General features: G+C 55.9%; 1 protein-coding gene across 2 annotated transcripts; it reads right to left on the bottom strand.

Moving 5' to 3' along the window:
* Window positions 1-1173: 1173 nt before the first annotated feature.
* Window positions 1174-15816, bottom strand: Tbkbp1 (TBK1 binding protein 1). Of its 2 annotated transcripts, XM_028755131.1 has the most exons (10): window positions 15051-15816; window positions 14415-14668; window positions 13987-14109; window positions 13684-13788; window positions 12535-12715; window positions 11585-11763; window positions 11434-11495; window positions 4625-4743; window positions 3763-4481; window positions 1176-2679 (listed from the first exon to the last, which is right to left on the bottom strand). In XM_028755131.1, the coding sequence occupies exons 2-10, from the start codon at window positions 14637-14639 to the stop codon at window positions 2551-2553; spliced, it is 1842 nt and encodes a 613-aa protein (XP_028610964.1). In that variant the 5' UTR covers window positions 14640-14668; window positions 15051-15816; the 3' UTR covers window positions 1176-2550. The 2 variants fall into 2 exon arrangements, with proteins under 2 accessions (XP_028610965.1, XP_028610964.1); XM_028755132.1 differs by lacking the exon at window positions 15051-15816 and having other exon boundaries at window positions 1174-2679; window positions 11585-11760; window positions 14415-15030.
* Between the last annotated feature and the right edge of the window lie 669 nt (window positions 15817-16485).

The raw sequence follows: 16485 nt of genomic DNA, 5'->3' as shown, positions 1-16485 counted from the left end.
AGGGAGACAAGCTGCCAGAATCTGCACCCAATGTCCCCACGATCTCTTTACCCTGATGACAAGAGAATGTTCAGGCAGGACACCTGACCTCACTCCCATTTCAGCCACACCCAGGGACTACGTTCAGGTTACCCGATCTGTCAGTGTCCATGTGAGGACTCATTCTCAGCCCCTAACTACTCCAAGGCCACTTTTTCCCTTGCCTTCTGTGTTCCTGGACCATCCCTAAGTCTCCGTGTCACAGGAGCCAGTGCTTCCAGAGCCACGGGAACCACTAAGGGTTTCTAGAATCTCCTTGCTCAGGGTCGTGAGCCACATCTGCAAGCTGCTCTCTCTTCCCTGCACTTAGGCAGGCCTTGGCTGCAAGCAGTAGCTGCTTATCTCCACACAGGAGTTGGAGAGGTTGGCTCGTGCTGCAGAATGTGGAGGAACAGCTGCCATGGTCCAGAGCTGAACCTCAAGTCACTGATGAACACAGACCTCCATGTCCTGTATTTTCTCCCAGTTCCAGGGATTCAACCCAGGGCTTTTGTACATGCTACGCAAAAGCCTACTACTAAGCAATACCCACAGCCCTCCCCTTCTCCCATTTTCTATTTCGAAGTGATTATTTGGGGAAAAAAATCATGTGGAAATGATAGAGTCAATGAATAAATAACTCATAACTCAGACTCTTTTTTTTTCTTTTTTACTTCTACACAGAGGGCTCAGCCAAGGCTAGGGCAAAAGCCGTGAGTTCATGACCCAGCCCTGACCTCCCAGTTTGGGGTGTCTGAGGTAGCGGTTGAGCCTAAAGCCTGACCCTGTCTTGGGAGCTTAAGTTCATGAGGACCCGGAGTGCAGGTTTCCTCTGTGCTGTCCCAGCCTGGCTCCTGGCATTCAGAAGTTGTCTGAGAAAAATAAGGGCTCCTGATCCATTAAGACAGCCCGGAGGTCTAGAATGTCTGTGGCCAGACACACAGAGGTGGAAGATTCAAGACCTGTTCAATGACCTTCAAACCTGTTCTCAGTGAGGACATGAGCCTCCTGTGCCCATCAGCCAGCATGATCAACAGAATCAGAGTGTGAGCCGACCATACTCCCCAGTCCCAGCTCCTCAGTGGCTGTGGTTTCCAAGACCTTCCCAAGTAAGCATTGCGGCCCCATCCCGTCCACAGAAGCACAGACTGAGCACAGACGGAACAGGTAAGTTTTATTTGGACTTTCAACTTGTTCAGAGAGCACTTGACCCTCTCCCCTGCTGCAGGCCCCCTTCCCCATGTCCCCTCCCTGGGGAACACTCAGGGTACAGTGACATTTCTCTGGAGTCCTTGGCCCCTTCCCTGCTGACATACCCCTCGCCCCCTGCACAGAGGAAGGAGGGGTGTGGGGAGAGGGCCTGGAAGATTTGGATCAGAATGGCACATGCGACAGACAGTGGTGTTCACTGCCATCGGCTGCCCAAGCCCCCAGGGAGGCTCAAAGTGAGGGGTGGATTCATAGTGGGCAGCAGTCTCCCTCAGGAGGCTCCCACCTCAGCCTGGGGTCCCAGCCTCCCACTCCCCTGTCTTTCTGAGGGGACGACTCTGAGGTAGATTTCACAGAGGGAATATAGGGGTGGGCAGGTGGGACTGGGAAGGGGATTAGCTCTTTTGAAATTGATCTCCACAGCACCCAGGGCCAATCTCAGGTTCTGGCCTGGGAGGGAGGGGCTGATGACACCCACCCAGCAAACACAGGCTGAGTCACACTTGGGCTCTGGGGAACCTGTGGTGTCAGGAGCTGCAGTGGGGGAAGGGGTGGAGGCATCTGCCTTGGTGATCTGCACCTTAGTGCCAGGGGCTCCTGAAGGGCCCAGGCCTGTGAGGCTGTCAGACAGTCCCCTGGACTGAGGGTAATGGCCCAGGAGTCCCAGCCTCAAGGCAGCCCCTTTGGGCTGGATCATCCAAGGCCTGCAGGGTCCTCCCACCCCTCTGCCACCTTCTCAGTTTCCCAGGGTGGGCAGAGGGGGAGAACAGAGCTGGCCTGCAGTGACTAACAAGAAACAAGATGCCTCCTTCCCCAGTACCATGAGCCCCAAGCTGGTCAGTCATGAGACAGAAGGGCTGGCATCAATGTGCAGGGCAGGCTCTGAGACCCTATCAAGAGGTCTTTCCTGGAAGAACACAGCCCAGGAAAGACAGACATTTGGGAAGGGGCTCCCAGAGCTCTTGATACCTCCTCCTCTCCCTCCCCTGAGCACTAGACTTCCTCTTGGAGACAACCCTGTTGAAAAACAGAAAGGCAGAGAGAGGTGGAGGGTGTGTCCTCCTCACCCCAGACCAGATCCCCACTACCCAGTGGGACCCAGGAAGACGGGGAGAGCCTTGGTTGACCTCCAGGAAAGAGCCAGAACTGAGTGGTGCCTGGACCAGGGAAGGTGGCACACATACTGACTCAGTAGCTAGTGGAGGTATCTGGGGACCGCAAGGGGCAGGGGCCCCCCACGAGATTCATGCAGCATTCAAAGTGACTGTTTGGGGGTGACGAGAGAGAGAGAATGGAGAGACAGCCAGTTGTGGGAGAGGTGCCCTAGATCTTGCTGTTCTCCAGGTGGGAGTCAATGTGTTTGATGAGGGCATCATCTGGGTACCCAACAGGGAAGCCCAGCTGGCAGAGGGGGCAGCTGCGGATGTCAGAGCCCACCGTCTCCATCAGCAGCTGTGGGAAGAAAATGAAGGCACTTAGAGTCTATGGCACACCCCAGCCTGTGCTTTCCTAGGACTTATCAGGGAGGGCTACAGCATGTAGGAGTTAGTTTGGATATCCTTTCTCCAAGACCATCCTCAGCATCCACTGCAGTCGACGGCTCAACATTTACTACTCTGCCCACAGCACTTAGAAAGCACGTACTGCTCAGTTAGCTAAGGCACGGCAGTAACGAGGGGAACCAAGGCCTGCTTCCGGAGTGACTGCGACACAGTCAACTTAAACCACGTACAACTCCAGATGTTAGTCCTTCTTTTTTTTTTGTTTTTTGTTTTTTGTTTTTGTTTGTTTGTTTGTTTTTTGAGACAGGGTTTCTCTGTGTAGCCCGGGCTGTCCTGGAACTCACTCTGTAGACCAGGCTAGCCTCGAACTCAGAAATCCGCCTGCCTCTGCCTCCCAAGTGCTGGGACTAAAGGCGTGCGCCACCACCGCCCAGCTGATTTTAGTCCTTCTAAGTGGCAAGGGATAGCTGTGACACTCAGGAAACTCATTGATTTAGTGGACGCTGGGGCCCTGAAATGGGTTATCATGCCGGACAGACATTAAATAGCCCAGGCTCCGAGGCTTGGAGGAGGGAACTGAATAGGTAGGCCTGTCCCTAAGTGGGGCCATGTTCCATCACTTTTAATACCCCATCCTTTGCTTACCAACAATAGTGTGCTTGAGCCGCCCATCCCAAGGACTACTGTAGGGCCACTGCCTCTTCCTAAAAACAATAGCATCATAGTCCTGCTTTTACAGACCAGACAACTGAGAGAACGTGAAGGGGGTCCTTCAGACACTACCCAGCGGAGTCCGGATCTAAGCCAGGATTATAACTTTGAGGATCACACTTTTACTAGTGCAGGTGGTGGAGGCTTATTCCTACCAATTGGAAAAGGAGAGAGGGAAAGGCTAAGCTAGGGCGTGTTTTCAGGGTCCCTGCCTACCATGTGTGAAGATAAGCAATAAGGTGCGACCCCAGAGAGAGGGCAGGTTCTCTGCTCTGCATCTCAAGTTACCCAGGCAGAGTGAGGGAAGCAGTACACTACTCACATTGATGGATGGCCAGGACTGCGCGTGCTCAGCGTGGGCATAGGCGGTGGCTGCAGGCGATTCTGGGATAGGGAAGCCCGCACAGAATGAGGCGCAGCGGATGGTGCCCGCTTCGGGACTGGGCGGGCTGGCGGGCATGGCCCACTCCTCTTCCTCCGATGGCTGCTTCTCAAAGCGCAGGCGGATGCCCTCGAAGGCTCGGCGCGGGCTGAGCGGCCTGCCGGGGCTATAGAGCTCACCGCCATAGGCGCGGGGCTTGGGGAGCGTGGCAGCCTCGGCCTGCAGCCAGGCGGGGGAGGCACCAGCGTAGGCCGCCCCCTCTGCCAGCTCCGAGTAGCTGCGGCGGCCCTGGAAGCCGGCCTTGGCATGGTGGCTGGGCGGCTTGGCATAGGCACGCTCGGCCAGCGTCCTCTCTCCCGGTGGTGGCGGCGGCCGGGGCTGCGGGGCTGGGCAGCTGGGTGGCACAGGTGAGCGGCGTTGTGGACTGGGCGACTGGCACGATGGTGGCACCGGCGAGCGGCGCTGTGGGACTGGCGACGGGCAGGATGGCGAGGCAGGCGAGCGGCGCTGCTGGGGCGAAGGACACGGGGGCACGGGCGAGCGGCGCTGTGCAGCAGGGGACTGGCAGGGGGCACAGGGCGGCGGTCGGGCAGGCGGGGAAGGTGAGGGGCACGCGGGGGCCGGGGAGTGACGTTGCGACAGTGGTGAGTGCCTTTGGCCTGGGAAAGAAAGCAAGACAGACTGGATGGAGAGGCAAGCCAGGGGCTTACGAGGGCAATGCCCACCCAGGGAGTGGAAGATGACTTCTGCGCCCAGCATCCGTGTTCCCACACCAGTGACCTCTGGGCTCAGGCAGACTCACCTGCGTTAAGGGCCTGTTCCTGCAGCAAAGCTCTCAAGATCCTCCCCTGCAGGGAACTCAACTCCCGAAGCCGGCCCAGCTCCTCAGTCAGTTCTGTGTAGGCCAGCGCCAAGTTCACCCTGAGGTCAGAGGGCAAGGGGTGAGGAAGAAAAGGGATGTGGTTCTTCAGCCCTGGCTGTAGAAAAGCTCTGCCGTACAGCGCTCACACCTAGCCCAGCTGCAGGAATCCTCTGTGCTTTAAGGTCCACCTCAACAGCCACCTCCTCTAGGGAGCCTCCCTGTGCAGAGATCCCACACGGGAGCACAGGCTCCCTGCTTAGAGCAAGGACGTAGACTAGAGAGATTCCAAGGGGCCCCTGAACTGAGTCCCATTTGGGGGCTGACCATAGCTCATACATGTATGTGTGAATGCTTTTCTAATCTTTGCAGAGATTGCAGTTCCTAAGAAAGCTATACTGAATTTACACAGCACGCATACTAGCACAGGCCCCTGGTGACAGGCTCCCTGCTGCTCAGGAGGGATGCAGGAGTAGAAGGACGACAGCCTGGGATACAGATCAGGTTCAGGGTTAAGCTGCTGACACTGTGCTCTGGAGCTGACACTGTCAGTAATCTGGGGACACGGTGTAAAACTGCTTTTAATCCAATTACAGTAAGGACGCTGGGAGCTAAGCCCACTTCTTAGGGAAAACAAGACCTCGCTACCCGTCATCTAGGGAACCCAGTCTCAGGCTCCATAGCCACCCCACCATATCTCAGGCTCCATGTTTGTGAGATGCATCTTCTTCACCACCTTCATCTCACAAGTCTGGGAAAAGTGATGTCTTCCTATCAGACTGGGAAGTCCAGGTTATGTCCCACACTATACTGGGGGCTCCTCCAGGGAAGTCCTATCTTTTAGACTGAAAGCAATCGGAGGGCAGAGCTGTGTCCTAGACAGACTGGGGGCTTCTGGAGGACAGGATCACGCTAGGCACACACACAGCAGTGGGAGCCAGGGGGAGCTCAGGACAGTGCAGTTGTGGAGTGTCAGGTTTGCCCACAAAGCACCTTCCCTGCTGCATCTCAGGTGACAGATACAGGTCGTCTCCTTCACACTCTGCCTGGGAGATCTCACCTGTCACATTCAGTTCCCCAGGTCCCTTGCTCCCTGCTGGCTTCCTTGTCAGGAGCCACCCTAGTTTCCACAGCCCAGTGCCTGGCACTCTCCTTGGAGTGGAAAAAAAAATTTAACTATAAGAAACTGAAGAAGCCCCTAGCTCAGAGAGCTCAGACCCTCTTCAAGATGACACTGGGACCCTAATACAATTCGCTAAGAGCCCCAGGCTACCCTCACAAAGACTTCCAAGACCCTGGACAGACTGAGGTGCTCTGGCCTCCTCCTGACACCCCACAGTCCTGTGGGACATGCCCTTTCTCTGGCATCTCTCTCCTCACACACCAATGGTTGAATGGGCTGTATACCAGAATGACTCACTGAAAACACTGCCAATTCAGTGGAAAAAAATCTCAACTTGACAACACAACGCAGAGCCTCACGTGCATCTAAATACACCCCCTTGCTTCCTGACTTCCTGGCCACACCTGAGAGGTTTCTCGCCATCATGTGAACAGCACGTGCTGCACTGGTGATGGACGCTCATCAGGGGCTAGGCTCGGTGCTGGGAATGTCATTTGTCTGCACAACTACTCTAAGCCAGTCTGCCTCACAGGTAAGAAAAGAGGTACAGAGGCAGTCACTTGGCCATGTCCTTAAAGGTCAGACAGGAACACCAGCCTCCCAGATTCCCAAGTCCAGGCTATAGACATTACTCATGTGGTTCCCAAACCTCGAGTGGGAAAAATAAAGTCAGAAAGTAGGAGGAGAGAGGAGGAGGAGGAGGAGGAAGAGGCCCTGGTGTTCAGTTTACCCCCGGGAAGAGTGAAGAAGGCTGGCAGGGACACAAGGACAGGGAGGATCCTGGTGCCCGAAAAACAGCGACTCAAACATTTGCTCTCGGCCCCTCAGCCCACGAGGTTGGCATCTGTAGAGGAGCACAAGAAGGGCTCCCTCTCTCTTTCCACTCAACCTTTTGTTCATCCTTCCCCAGTAGTTTAGGGATCCCGACCCCTCCTGGAGGCACTTACTTTCACTGTCACTAATAAAGTACCTGCAAACCAGAAGGTCCAAGACCTGAGTGTCCTCTCCCAAACCTCTCTGCCTCAGAGCAGCTCCTGAGCCACACAGACACCCCCAGGCTCCCTGTGTCAGTGCAGGGTGGATTCAGTAGGGCCAGAACTTAGCCAGGTCCTGAGACTGCCTCAAAGCCTGCATGGAAGCTGGCGAGGATCCAGCTAGATAGGGAGCTGGTAGTTCTGTGGTCATGGTTATGGACACAGTTGAGGGTCTGGATAAGAGATGGGGGTGAAGTCAGGCCCTGTGCAGTTTAAGGGCTGGGGACAGAATCAGGACTAGAGCTGTCCTGTGGTCAGAATATGGATACAGACCTGGGAGAAAAGCAGAGACGGCATTCCCAACCCTTCCATCTTTACTCGTGGCTGCCCCTCGCTGCCCCAGCCACCCCGCCCAGCAGGGGAATTTAGGGGCCAAACTTTCCACCTACCCACAGGCACACCCAGCATCAGTCTTCCCGCCTGCCAGACCCTCAGGGAGGGGACCACAGGCACCAGGCCGTGGAGCGGACTTGAGGTTGCGGGCTGGCGGAGGAGGAAGTCGCTTTGCAACAAGCCAGTGCTCCACCACTTCCTTTCCAGAGCCTTGAGCCCTTCATGCTCCTCGACCAGCTATGACTTGTGGTCCCCAGCCCTGAGCTTCATGGCAGCCTCTACTAGGCAGAGGCAGATGGCTGTGTCCAGAAGCTTCCCTAAATACTGTGGGACTGAGAAGCGCACAGTGTGGCAGGAACCAGGGTTCCCCGTTTGCCCAGGCTGTCCCTGCTCACACTAGTTGCATAATTAACAATGTCCCCCCCCCCTTTCACTTTCAAAAGTGATGCAATTTGGTCAACAAATCACATGGTCACCCTCTTATAAAAGCCTTCCTACCTGCAGAACCACCTGAGCAGACAAACAGTGGCCTTGGTCACTCCACTCACTGGGACCTGCCTGGACTGCCCATCCCTGGTTCCTCAACTTCTGAGTGCCTCATGTTTATAAGAGTAAGATGAAGCTTTGTGGGGATAGCACCTCACCTTGGGTCCAGTCTAGATGGACAGGTGTGGATGAGAAAGCCCATGTTAGGGCTTCGGCCTCTACAGTTCTGGATCAAGATATAGTATGCTGGATGTAGCTCACGTCTATAATCCGAGCACTTGGGAAGAAGAGGCAGGAGGACCACCATAAGTTAAAGGGAGCCGAGGCTGCGCAGTGACATACTATTTCAAAACCAGACAAAAGCGTGGGGTATTGTGGTGCAGGCCTTTAATCCCAGCAGAGGGAAGAGCATCTCTGTGAGTCCTAGTCCAGCCTAGCCTACATAGTGAGTTCCAGTACTGCCAGAGACACATAGCATGACCCTATCTCAAAATAAATAAATAAATAAATAGCTCAATTGGCAGCACACTCTGGAATGTTCAAACCTGGGTGGTAGAGCCAGGGAAACAAGGATGGAAAGGCATCCTCAGCCATGCAGCAAGTTCAAAACTATGTGAACATCTGTCTTAAAAAAAACAAAAACCAACCCAAAACTCTGACAAAGAACAACAAAAACCACTTAGTGATAAGTGATAAGGCGTGTGTGCATGTCTCTACAGGGAGGATGACAGGGGCCGCTCTCAGCTCTGGGCCTAGCTGGCATCTGTGCACAGGGTGGAAATGCCTTCCAAACCCACAGTCCGCCAGGCCAGCAGAAACCCTGCCCACCCTCAGGGTGCCCTGTGGCCGCACTGCTAAGAGGTTAGCTCTTTGTGCTCTAGGTGTGAGGCCTAAGGAGACTTAAAGGAAAGGAAGTCAGGGAGGTGAGAAGGCTGGAGGAGGGCCTGGGCTCACTGGTTCTGGGGGGCAGGAGGCGAAGCTCAGGGTACACGGGGGTCTCCGACTTCCGTTCTGACCCACCCTACACTGCCCTTGACCTCTGTGCAGAGTTTCCATCCTCTCTCTTCTGAGTTCACACTTCCCCACCACTAACCACAGCCCACGCAGAGGCTTGTGGGTGGAGAGAGGGGGGTGGGAGGAGTGGGCGGAAAAGGCCCCAGGTTGCAACTTTGAGCCCCCCACATTAGGAAGAAAAGGCTGTAATTCATGATTTCCCCTCATTACCCATAGTAAACCTCATCTTTTTACTGGGCCCTTCACCAGCAAGACCCCATCTGCCTTCCAGAGACACTATCTACATGGAGCCCTCTCTAAAATACCTCTGTCCCTCAGCCCCACCCAGGAATCCACAGGCCCAGAGGGGAGGGGACCAGGGGCAGCCTCTACATGTCATCTTGACTGGGACCTTCCTGAGTCCTTTCTTCCCTGAACATCCTTACGAGCTTAGTGAGTTCCGCTGCTTCCCCCTCTCTACTCACTGCCTTTCTCTGTGGCCATTCGGCTTCCTGGGCTTGGCCATGACCACCAGGAAGCAAGCTATCCACTAGAATCTTACCCACAGGTCAGACCTGGAGGATGCCAGCCTGGTGTGTCTGGCCTGGCGCCAGTCCTGCTGGCTGGGAATCACCGGGGGTTAGAGTTTGTGGGCCAGGAGCTGAGAACAAGGGACGGCCGCCTCCAGGGCCTGCTCCTAAGCACAGACAGCACCAGGATGGGGTTCATACAGGAGCTGCTCTCAGCTCTGGGCTCTGTGAAAGCAGCTGCTTTAATGGGGGGTCACTGCCCATCCCTGGTTCCTCAACTTCTTAGTGCCTCATGTTTATGAGAGTAAGAGGAAGCTTTGTGGGGATAGCACCTCACCTTGGGTCCAGTCTAGATGGACAGGTGAGGATGAGAAAGCCTGTGTTAGTTTCTTCGGTCACTGTGATCACTTTGGCTACCCCAGCGAAATGAAGGTACCTTTCAAGATCGGAAGATTTACACCTAGAGGCAGGCTGGACTCAGAAGCTGCCCCTTCTCCAAGCAATTTGGTGCCAGCATTTCATTCCTAGGAAAGCCCATCAATAAAATTCCCACTTGATGCGGAGTCAGCAGAAGTAAATGGGAGAGGAGGGTTGCTGATCCCGGGAGCTGGAAAGAGGTGGCTGAGCCATCTTTAGGTGGGAGGGTAGGAACGAGTCCAGGGAACTGCCTATTACCAAAAAGACTGGATTTATAAGACAACAAAGCTACCAGAAGAGTAAGGACTTCCTCTGAGAATTGACTGTGCCACACTGAGGCTGTCCAGAAGCATATAGGCTAAAGGGAAGGAATGAGCAGGCAGGGCTGCCAGGCTGACAGAGATCCAGGGCACCTGTGGTGAAGGAATCCACACACAAGTCTAGGAAGAGCCCACCACACCACCACGGGAGAACTGCCTCAGCCAGCTTCCTCGGGTCGGGAGGGAAGGAATTGGTTTGGCCAGAACAAGCAATATGATTGACAGAGCCTCGGAAACCCCTTCTGAGGTGGTGGTACCCATCCCTCATCCCTTGCACACACATCCCTGACCTCTGAGTATCCCCCCTTTCTGCCCCTCCTCAAGTTTTACTTCACCCTCTCCTCTCACATCTGGCAACAATGACTGACTGACTTCTGAGCCCCAGAGGGGACCCCAGGGTCCAGAGAGACAAAGGCTACGCCAAGAAGGCAAAGGCTTTCCTCAGCCCAGACAGAGTTCCGGGGATCAAAGCCCATATGTCAGTTCTGTGAATTCCATTAAGTGTGCATTCCTCTGTGTGTGTGTGTGTGTGTGTGTGTGTGTGTGTCTGGGATGAGCAAGGATCTACACTATGTTGGTATGTGTGTGTTCCAGGTCTGAACATATGGCCCTCAGTGGTCCCAGAGTCCCAGCCACAAGCTAGGGTGGACCCTTTCCACCAAGCTCCCTCCCAGCCCTCATAGAAGCCTAGCTGAGGGAGGGGTCTCCCCCATCAGTCCCACAAACTGGGTTCTCACCCTCTCAGCTGTCACACTCCACTCCACCCAGGCCCTCACCCTGTTGGGGGAGGAAGCAAGGGGTACCCCTAGCTGGCTGGAAACTGACAGGATGCTGAGGAAACCTGTTGGAAGGGAAGGCCCTTGGGATCCTGGGAACTGGTTGTGAAGTGTGAGGGAAGGTTAGTTCCTCCCTCTCTGAGCCTCAGTGTTCTCTGGTAAGGAATGTATGAAGCCTGTACCACTAGCCTCATCTCCCGGAGAGGAACTTAGCACAAGGAAGTTTAAGCAGTTTCTCAGAGTGGGTGAGGATAAGCACCAGGCGGCTGTGAAGATCACCAGGCTCCGTTGTTGCTCCCAAGGCCCCACTGTCACATTCTATTCTCTACCCATCTCAAGGACTCCTCCCTTTAAACAAACAGACAAGGCAGGTCAGATCCTAAGAGAGGGAGTCTACCTCCCTTTTCACAAGTCAGAATGGGTAACCTGACCCACTAAGTTTTGTTTCTGGTATAGAAAGCTCAGTATAGAGAACACAGAACAGGGTGGCAATGCCACTGAATATATCTCCCGCCCCACATGTTGAGAAGAGATGGGCCTGGTCCAGAACCAGAATACTTCAGAGCCCCTCCCTATTTCCTGTAACAGGGGCAGAGTGGTAAGCAACCCAGGCACCACACCCCAAGACCTAGGAAGAGAGGTCACTGAAATCATGTGGACAGACGGAAAGCAAATGATAGAGACCTGGGATGGCCCCCTAGCGTGTGGGGTTGAGAGGACAAGGGCTAGATATGACTTACTGATCATCCCCAACTCTCTTTACCCAAGCCATGTCACATTCCGACTGGTTGGAGGCCAGATCCTGAGGAGAAAAGTAAGAGGTCAGAGCCAGCCTCACCTCTGTCCAGACCCCTTCTCGGGTGTTCTCTGCGACTCCAAAGCCCCCTTTACCTGGGCCCGGGTCTCCTGCAGCTGCTTCAGCTCTCCCTGAAGGCGCTCACATTCCGCCTGGAGTTGCTCCTCCCGGAGCTGGGCTCCCCGAGCCTCCCCCTGAGCAGCCTCCAGGGCCTCTTCCAGGCGCCTCCGTTCCAGCTCACTCACACTCACACTCGTAGGGCCAGGCCAACCTGCTGTCAGGAGACAAGATGATGTCAGATAGGCTCTAGCTGCCTCCACTGACTCCCAGATCCACACAAAGTGAAACTGGTAGGTCAGGAACTCAGTTCAAGGTACTGAGAGGAGCCAGAAAGACAAACACCCAAGGACCAGATACTATTACAAGGGAAATAAGGATGGGCTTGTTGCAGATTCATTCGTGGAAGCTGGGGGAGAAATAAGGATGAGCTCTGGAAGGTGTCTCAGGTTAGAACCAGCAGTCAGGAGCATCCTCAGGGGCCTCTACTAATCACAGCCTAGGGGGACTCTGAGTCGGGACGCCCTCTGCTGGCACAACCGAGAATTGCATGATTTAGACAGACAAGGGATGTCAGTGGGAGAACTTGTGAAAAGTGGAGGAACAGTTGGAGAGGAGAATGGAATAATTATGAGTAAATTTAAGATGCTGAAGACATGAGCCTGATGTGGTGTTACATGATTGTAATCGCAGCACTGGGGAGACAGAATAAGGAGTATTACTCCAAGTTCAGGGATAGTCTACCGTACACAGTAAATACCAGACCAGCTAGTGCTGTGTAGTGAGACCCTATCTTTACAAAAACAAAGGAACACAAATAAGGAAAAAGAAAGAAAGGAAAGGAAAAGACAGAAATAAAAGAATGAAAGAAACAAAAAGAAACATATTGCATTGAGGCTTTAGGCAAGCCAGGTGCCCAGTCCCACTGAAATGGGAGTTACCATTGGAGACATGGAGAGCAGGCCGGTAGGGGGCATTGAGATCTCACCATGACCCAAGGCAGGTCCGCCTCTCAGAGCCAGATAGTGCATGTCCAGGTCAGGACAGGCTGTGGCAGGGACAGCTGGGGGGCTCAGGCTGGAGAAGGCTGCATCCCGGAGGCTTTGCTGTTGCTGCAGCTGTTTCTCCAAACCACAGATTTGCCGTAAGTGGGTCTCTACCAGGGCCCGCTGCAGGGAATGACAGAGGGCCAAGGGTCTATACAGGACCAGGAGTCCCCCAAACCCAAGAGTTCCCCAGGCTGGGTAATCATCACTCTCCAGACTGGAGTACAGACAGCTGGAGTGTCCCACACTCACACACCAAGCGGCCACAGGTGCGAGGCCTCCTCTCCCAGCACCTGCAATGCAGATGCTTCTGGCTACTGTTGCTGGCAAGGTTAGAACCAAACCTCCTCTCGGTCTTATCACACAGGGACATCTATGCAAACACTGGGCTCCAGGTCCAGCCACCCCACACCCTCAGGAATGTAACTTGCATTTGCATACATGACTTCAGCACTTCTAGGCTTTGTCTACCTCCCGCATAAAATGGGAACGGCAGTACCACGCCCACCTCTTTATTGTGAGAGCTAAAATGAGTAAGTGTGCGTAGCTAGCGGGGTAAGAACAGTGCCTGGCATTCGGCAAGTCCTGACTATGAAAGGAAAAGGAAAACCGTTTTACACACATGTCCCATTAGACGGTCACCGTTTACCCTGCTTTTCAGATGGGGATAAAAGCTAAATAATTTGACCAAGGTCACAGCAAGGAGTTGACAGAGACCTTGTCTCCTGATGTTGCCACCTGCCCACACACAAATGGCCACATGGCGACTCTCCTCACGCTTGTGCTGGGAACTATCTAGTGCTGTGGGCACCTCTCCTGTCACTTGCACCCTCTCCCAGACCCTGTACTGTACAGGGTTGATGCAGTGTGAGAGCCACATACACACACGGCATCCTAGCCCTGCACAGTACAGTCACCCTGAACCTGGGTGATACTGTCTCATTCACACGGCAAAGCAGGCATTCACAGGTAGGGATGAATGGATACAGGGAGTGTGCACACAAGCAGGGTGGGCGTGCCACACGGGGCAGCACACACCCATACAGAATCACGCCACACTGGGTACCTCGCCCCCACCCTCGGGGCCTCACCATCTCCCCCAGCTCTGTCTCCAAGTCGCTTTTCTCCACACACAGTCTCTCGTAAGCCTGGATCATCTCCCCGAGCTGTTCTTCTTGCTCCTTGTTCTTCTGCAACTGGGTAGGCCCAGAGAGGTGTACCAGGGTCAGGGAGCAGAGGGGCTCCCCAAACCTCCCCAACCCTAGTCCCAATAGAAATAGAAAGAGCTGAAGCTGATTTAGGGAGGGCAGAGGCTGGGATGGGGTTGAGGGCAAGGTGACAGAAGCAGGAAGCTAAGGGAGCTGGGTTGGCTGGGAAGCTAAACAAGGGCTTACCTCGTGTTGGAACTGGTTGAGCCTTTGCTGCAGACTGACCTTCTCCACCTCCAGCAGGGAGCCATCCTTGATTTCATACAGAGGGAAGCCATGCTCCTCTCCAAAATCGGTGATCAGCGGATACTGTGGGAGGGCGGTCCTCAGAGAAGCTGGGCTTCCCATCCCATGACCACTCTGTGCCTGAACCCCACTATCTGCTTCAGAGACCCCACTCCCTGCCTTCTCCAATGGGACCCACCACTCCAAAGCTGAGCTCCTCCTCCACGCTTGAGATTAGCTGCAGAAGTTCCTCATACCCAGGGCAGCCACTTCCTCAGGGACCAGCCAGCCTCCAGTTCTGGCCACCTCCTTGAACCCCTGGGGCCTCTTCAGCCCCTCCCACCCCTGTAGCACAACTAAACAACTGCCCATCACATCTAGGTTCTGACCTTGAGCTCATAGACTTTGAGGCGGCGGCGGAGGGTGGCATTCTCTCTCTCCAGACCTCCTAGCCGTTCCTTGATATCTCCATAGGCTGTGATGAGAGCGAAGTGGGAGGCAGAACACATGTCCTCTCCCAGGGACGTGTCTCCAGGACCATCCAGCCACACCTCACTGGGCCCCAAGGCCTCTTGGGTCAGGATGCTGATGTCATCTTCAAACATAGACTCCATGGTAAGGCCTTCAGCCCACTCTGGGCCTCCTGAGAGAGCAGGAACAGAGTAAAGAGGAACGCCTGCTGTTTGTTCTGAACTCTTCCATGCTGGTCTGAGGCGCCTGTGGTAGCTATACGGCCCTCAGCTGGGAGACAGATCTCACAACCAAGTCTCTCAAATTTCTGCCTTATCCTCGGCTGTGACTGCTTTTGCTTATAGGGGAAGGAGATGGAGCCAGATAGACGTCATGAGTGGAGTCAGGGGACAACTGATAAACAGGGCCAAGGATCAGCGGCAGGGAAGAGCTCTCTCTAGAACCCAGAGAGACCTGTAGACTCGAGGACTGCTGTCCCAGCATTGGCACAGCCCAGAACCTGCCTGGACTACTCGGCTTGGTCTCCTCCCCAGACCTCCCTTTTTCCCAAGTACCTCGACAGCCGCTAAGATTCCCATCCCAGGCCTCTGTCGCCTCCTCCTAAGGAAGGCCAGTGTTTCTGGGCGGCCAGTCCCGCCAGTCAGCCTGGCCTTTGCGGCCCCCGCCCAACTTCCTCCCGCAGGATCCCAGAGTTCAGGAAAAGGAAGTGCCTCCCCAAGTGCACCGGGGCTGTGGCAACCGTCCAGGCACAGACCTACAGGAAGTCCTTGGCTGAGTGTCAGAGGCACCAAACTAGGCAAAGGGGGCCTAGAGGAACCGGGACCATTAAGGGAGACACCAGCTCGTCCAATTGTGCCTGCACTCAGGGAAATGGGGAGCTCTGGAAGGGGGGCAGGAATGACTCAGGGCTCCCCAAAACGAGTAGGCAGCGAGGGGGTGCGTGTGTACTTCTCCCGGCCCTGTTTATGAATGTGTGGCTGTGGCTGGCATGTGGGGGGAGTGTGTGTCTGTGAATGAGTGTAGGTGTGCCGCCGTCAATGAGCGCTTTTTGCGGGGCGGAGGACCCGGGGTCAGCGCGGAGTTCGGGAGCAACCAGAGGTTTTGTGTGTGTGTGTGTGTGTGTGTGTGTGTGTGCGCGTGTGAGCACGCGTGCGTGAGCGTGTGGGTAGGGTGGGCACGCTCGGGCCGAGTGTCACGTGAGGCACTATGGGAATGTCCGAGGTGTGTGTGCGCGCGCGGGAACGTGTGTGCGCTTCGGCGAGGGGGCTCCGTCCGAAAGGCGCGAGTTCCGACAGTGCAGGCCTCGGCCCCCCTCCCCCAGCCTCGGCTAAGTGCCGGAGAGACAGACGCGTGTGACAGGTCTGAGTAAGGAGCGTGTGCGCGTGTTTGGAGGGCTGGCCCCACCTTTAACCCTCTCCTGCCCACGCCACCCCCACTCCTCCCCCTACTCCGCCGGCCGACGCTCACTACACACACCCCACCCCCACCCACGACCTCGGGCCACCCCCCCCCACTCGAGGACTCCGTGTCCCCACACACCCCGGCCGTGCGACCCAAGCTGCCTTCCTCCGCATCCTGGGGCCGCGCGCGGAGCGTCCGCGCAGGCGACTGGGGAGGGGGCGCCCGTCCGGGCCAGGGCCTCTCCGACGGTCCCTTTAAGAGCGGCTCTTTAAACCCCCTCGGGCTCGGCGGACAGAAATTGTCGCCCCTCCCCTCTGTAGGGCCGAGACCGCGCAGCCCCCTCCCCCACCGCGGCCGGGCCCCGGGGCGGGCTACTGAGCGGTGGCGGCCCGGCGGGCCGTGGGCTGCGGGCAGCGGGGGCGCAGGACCCTTCCCCACTCTGCTCCCGGGCGGAGCGCCCGCCCACCTGCGCCCGGGCCCCGGCCTCCCGCACCCCGAGCCGCCCCGGCCCGCCGCGCCCCTCCCCCGGCCCCGGCCCGCACTCACGGCTGCCGCGGGCTCCTGCTCGCAGGCGCAGCGCACCCCTCC

Source organism: Grammomys surdaster, unplaced genomic scaffold, assembly GCF_004785775.1.
Source record: "Grammomys surdaster isolate TR1022 unplaced genomic scaffold, NIH_TR_1.0 126048, whole genome shotgun sequence".
Lineage (NCBI taxonomy): Eukaryota > Metazoa > Chordata > Mammalia > Rodentia > Muridae > Grammomys > Grammomys surdaster.
Note: the sequence above shows the minus strand (reverse complement) of the source record. Positions and strands in the feature narration are given on the sequence as shown.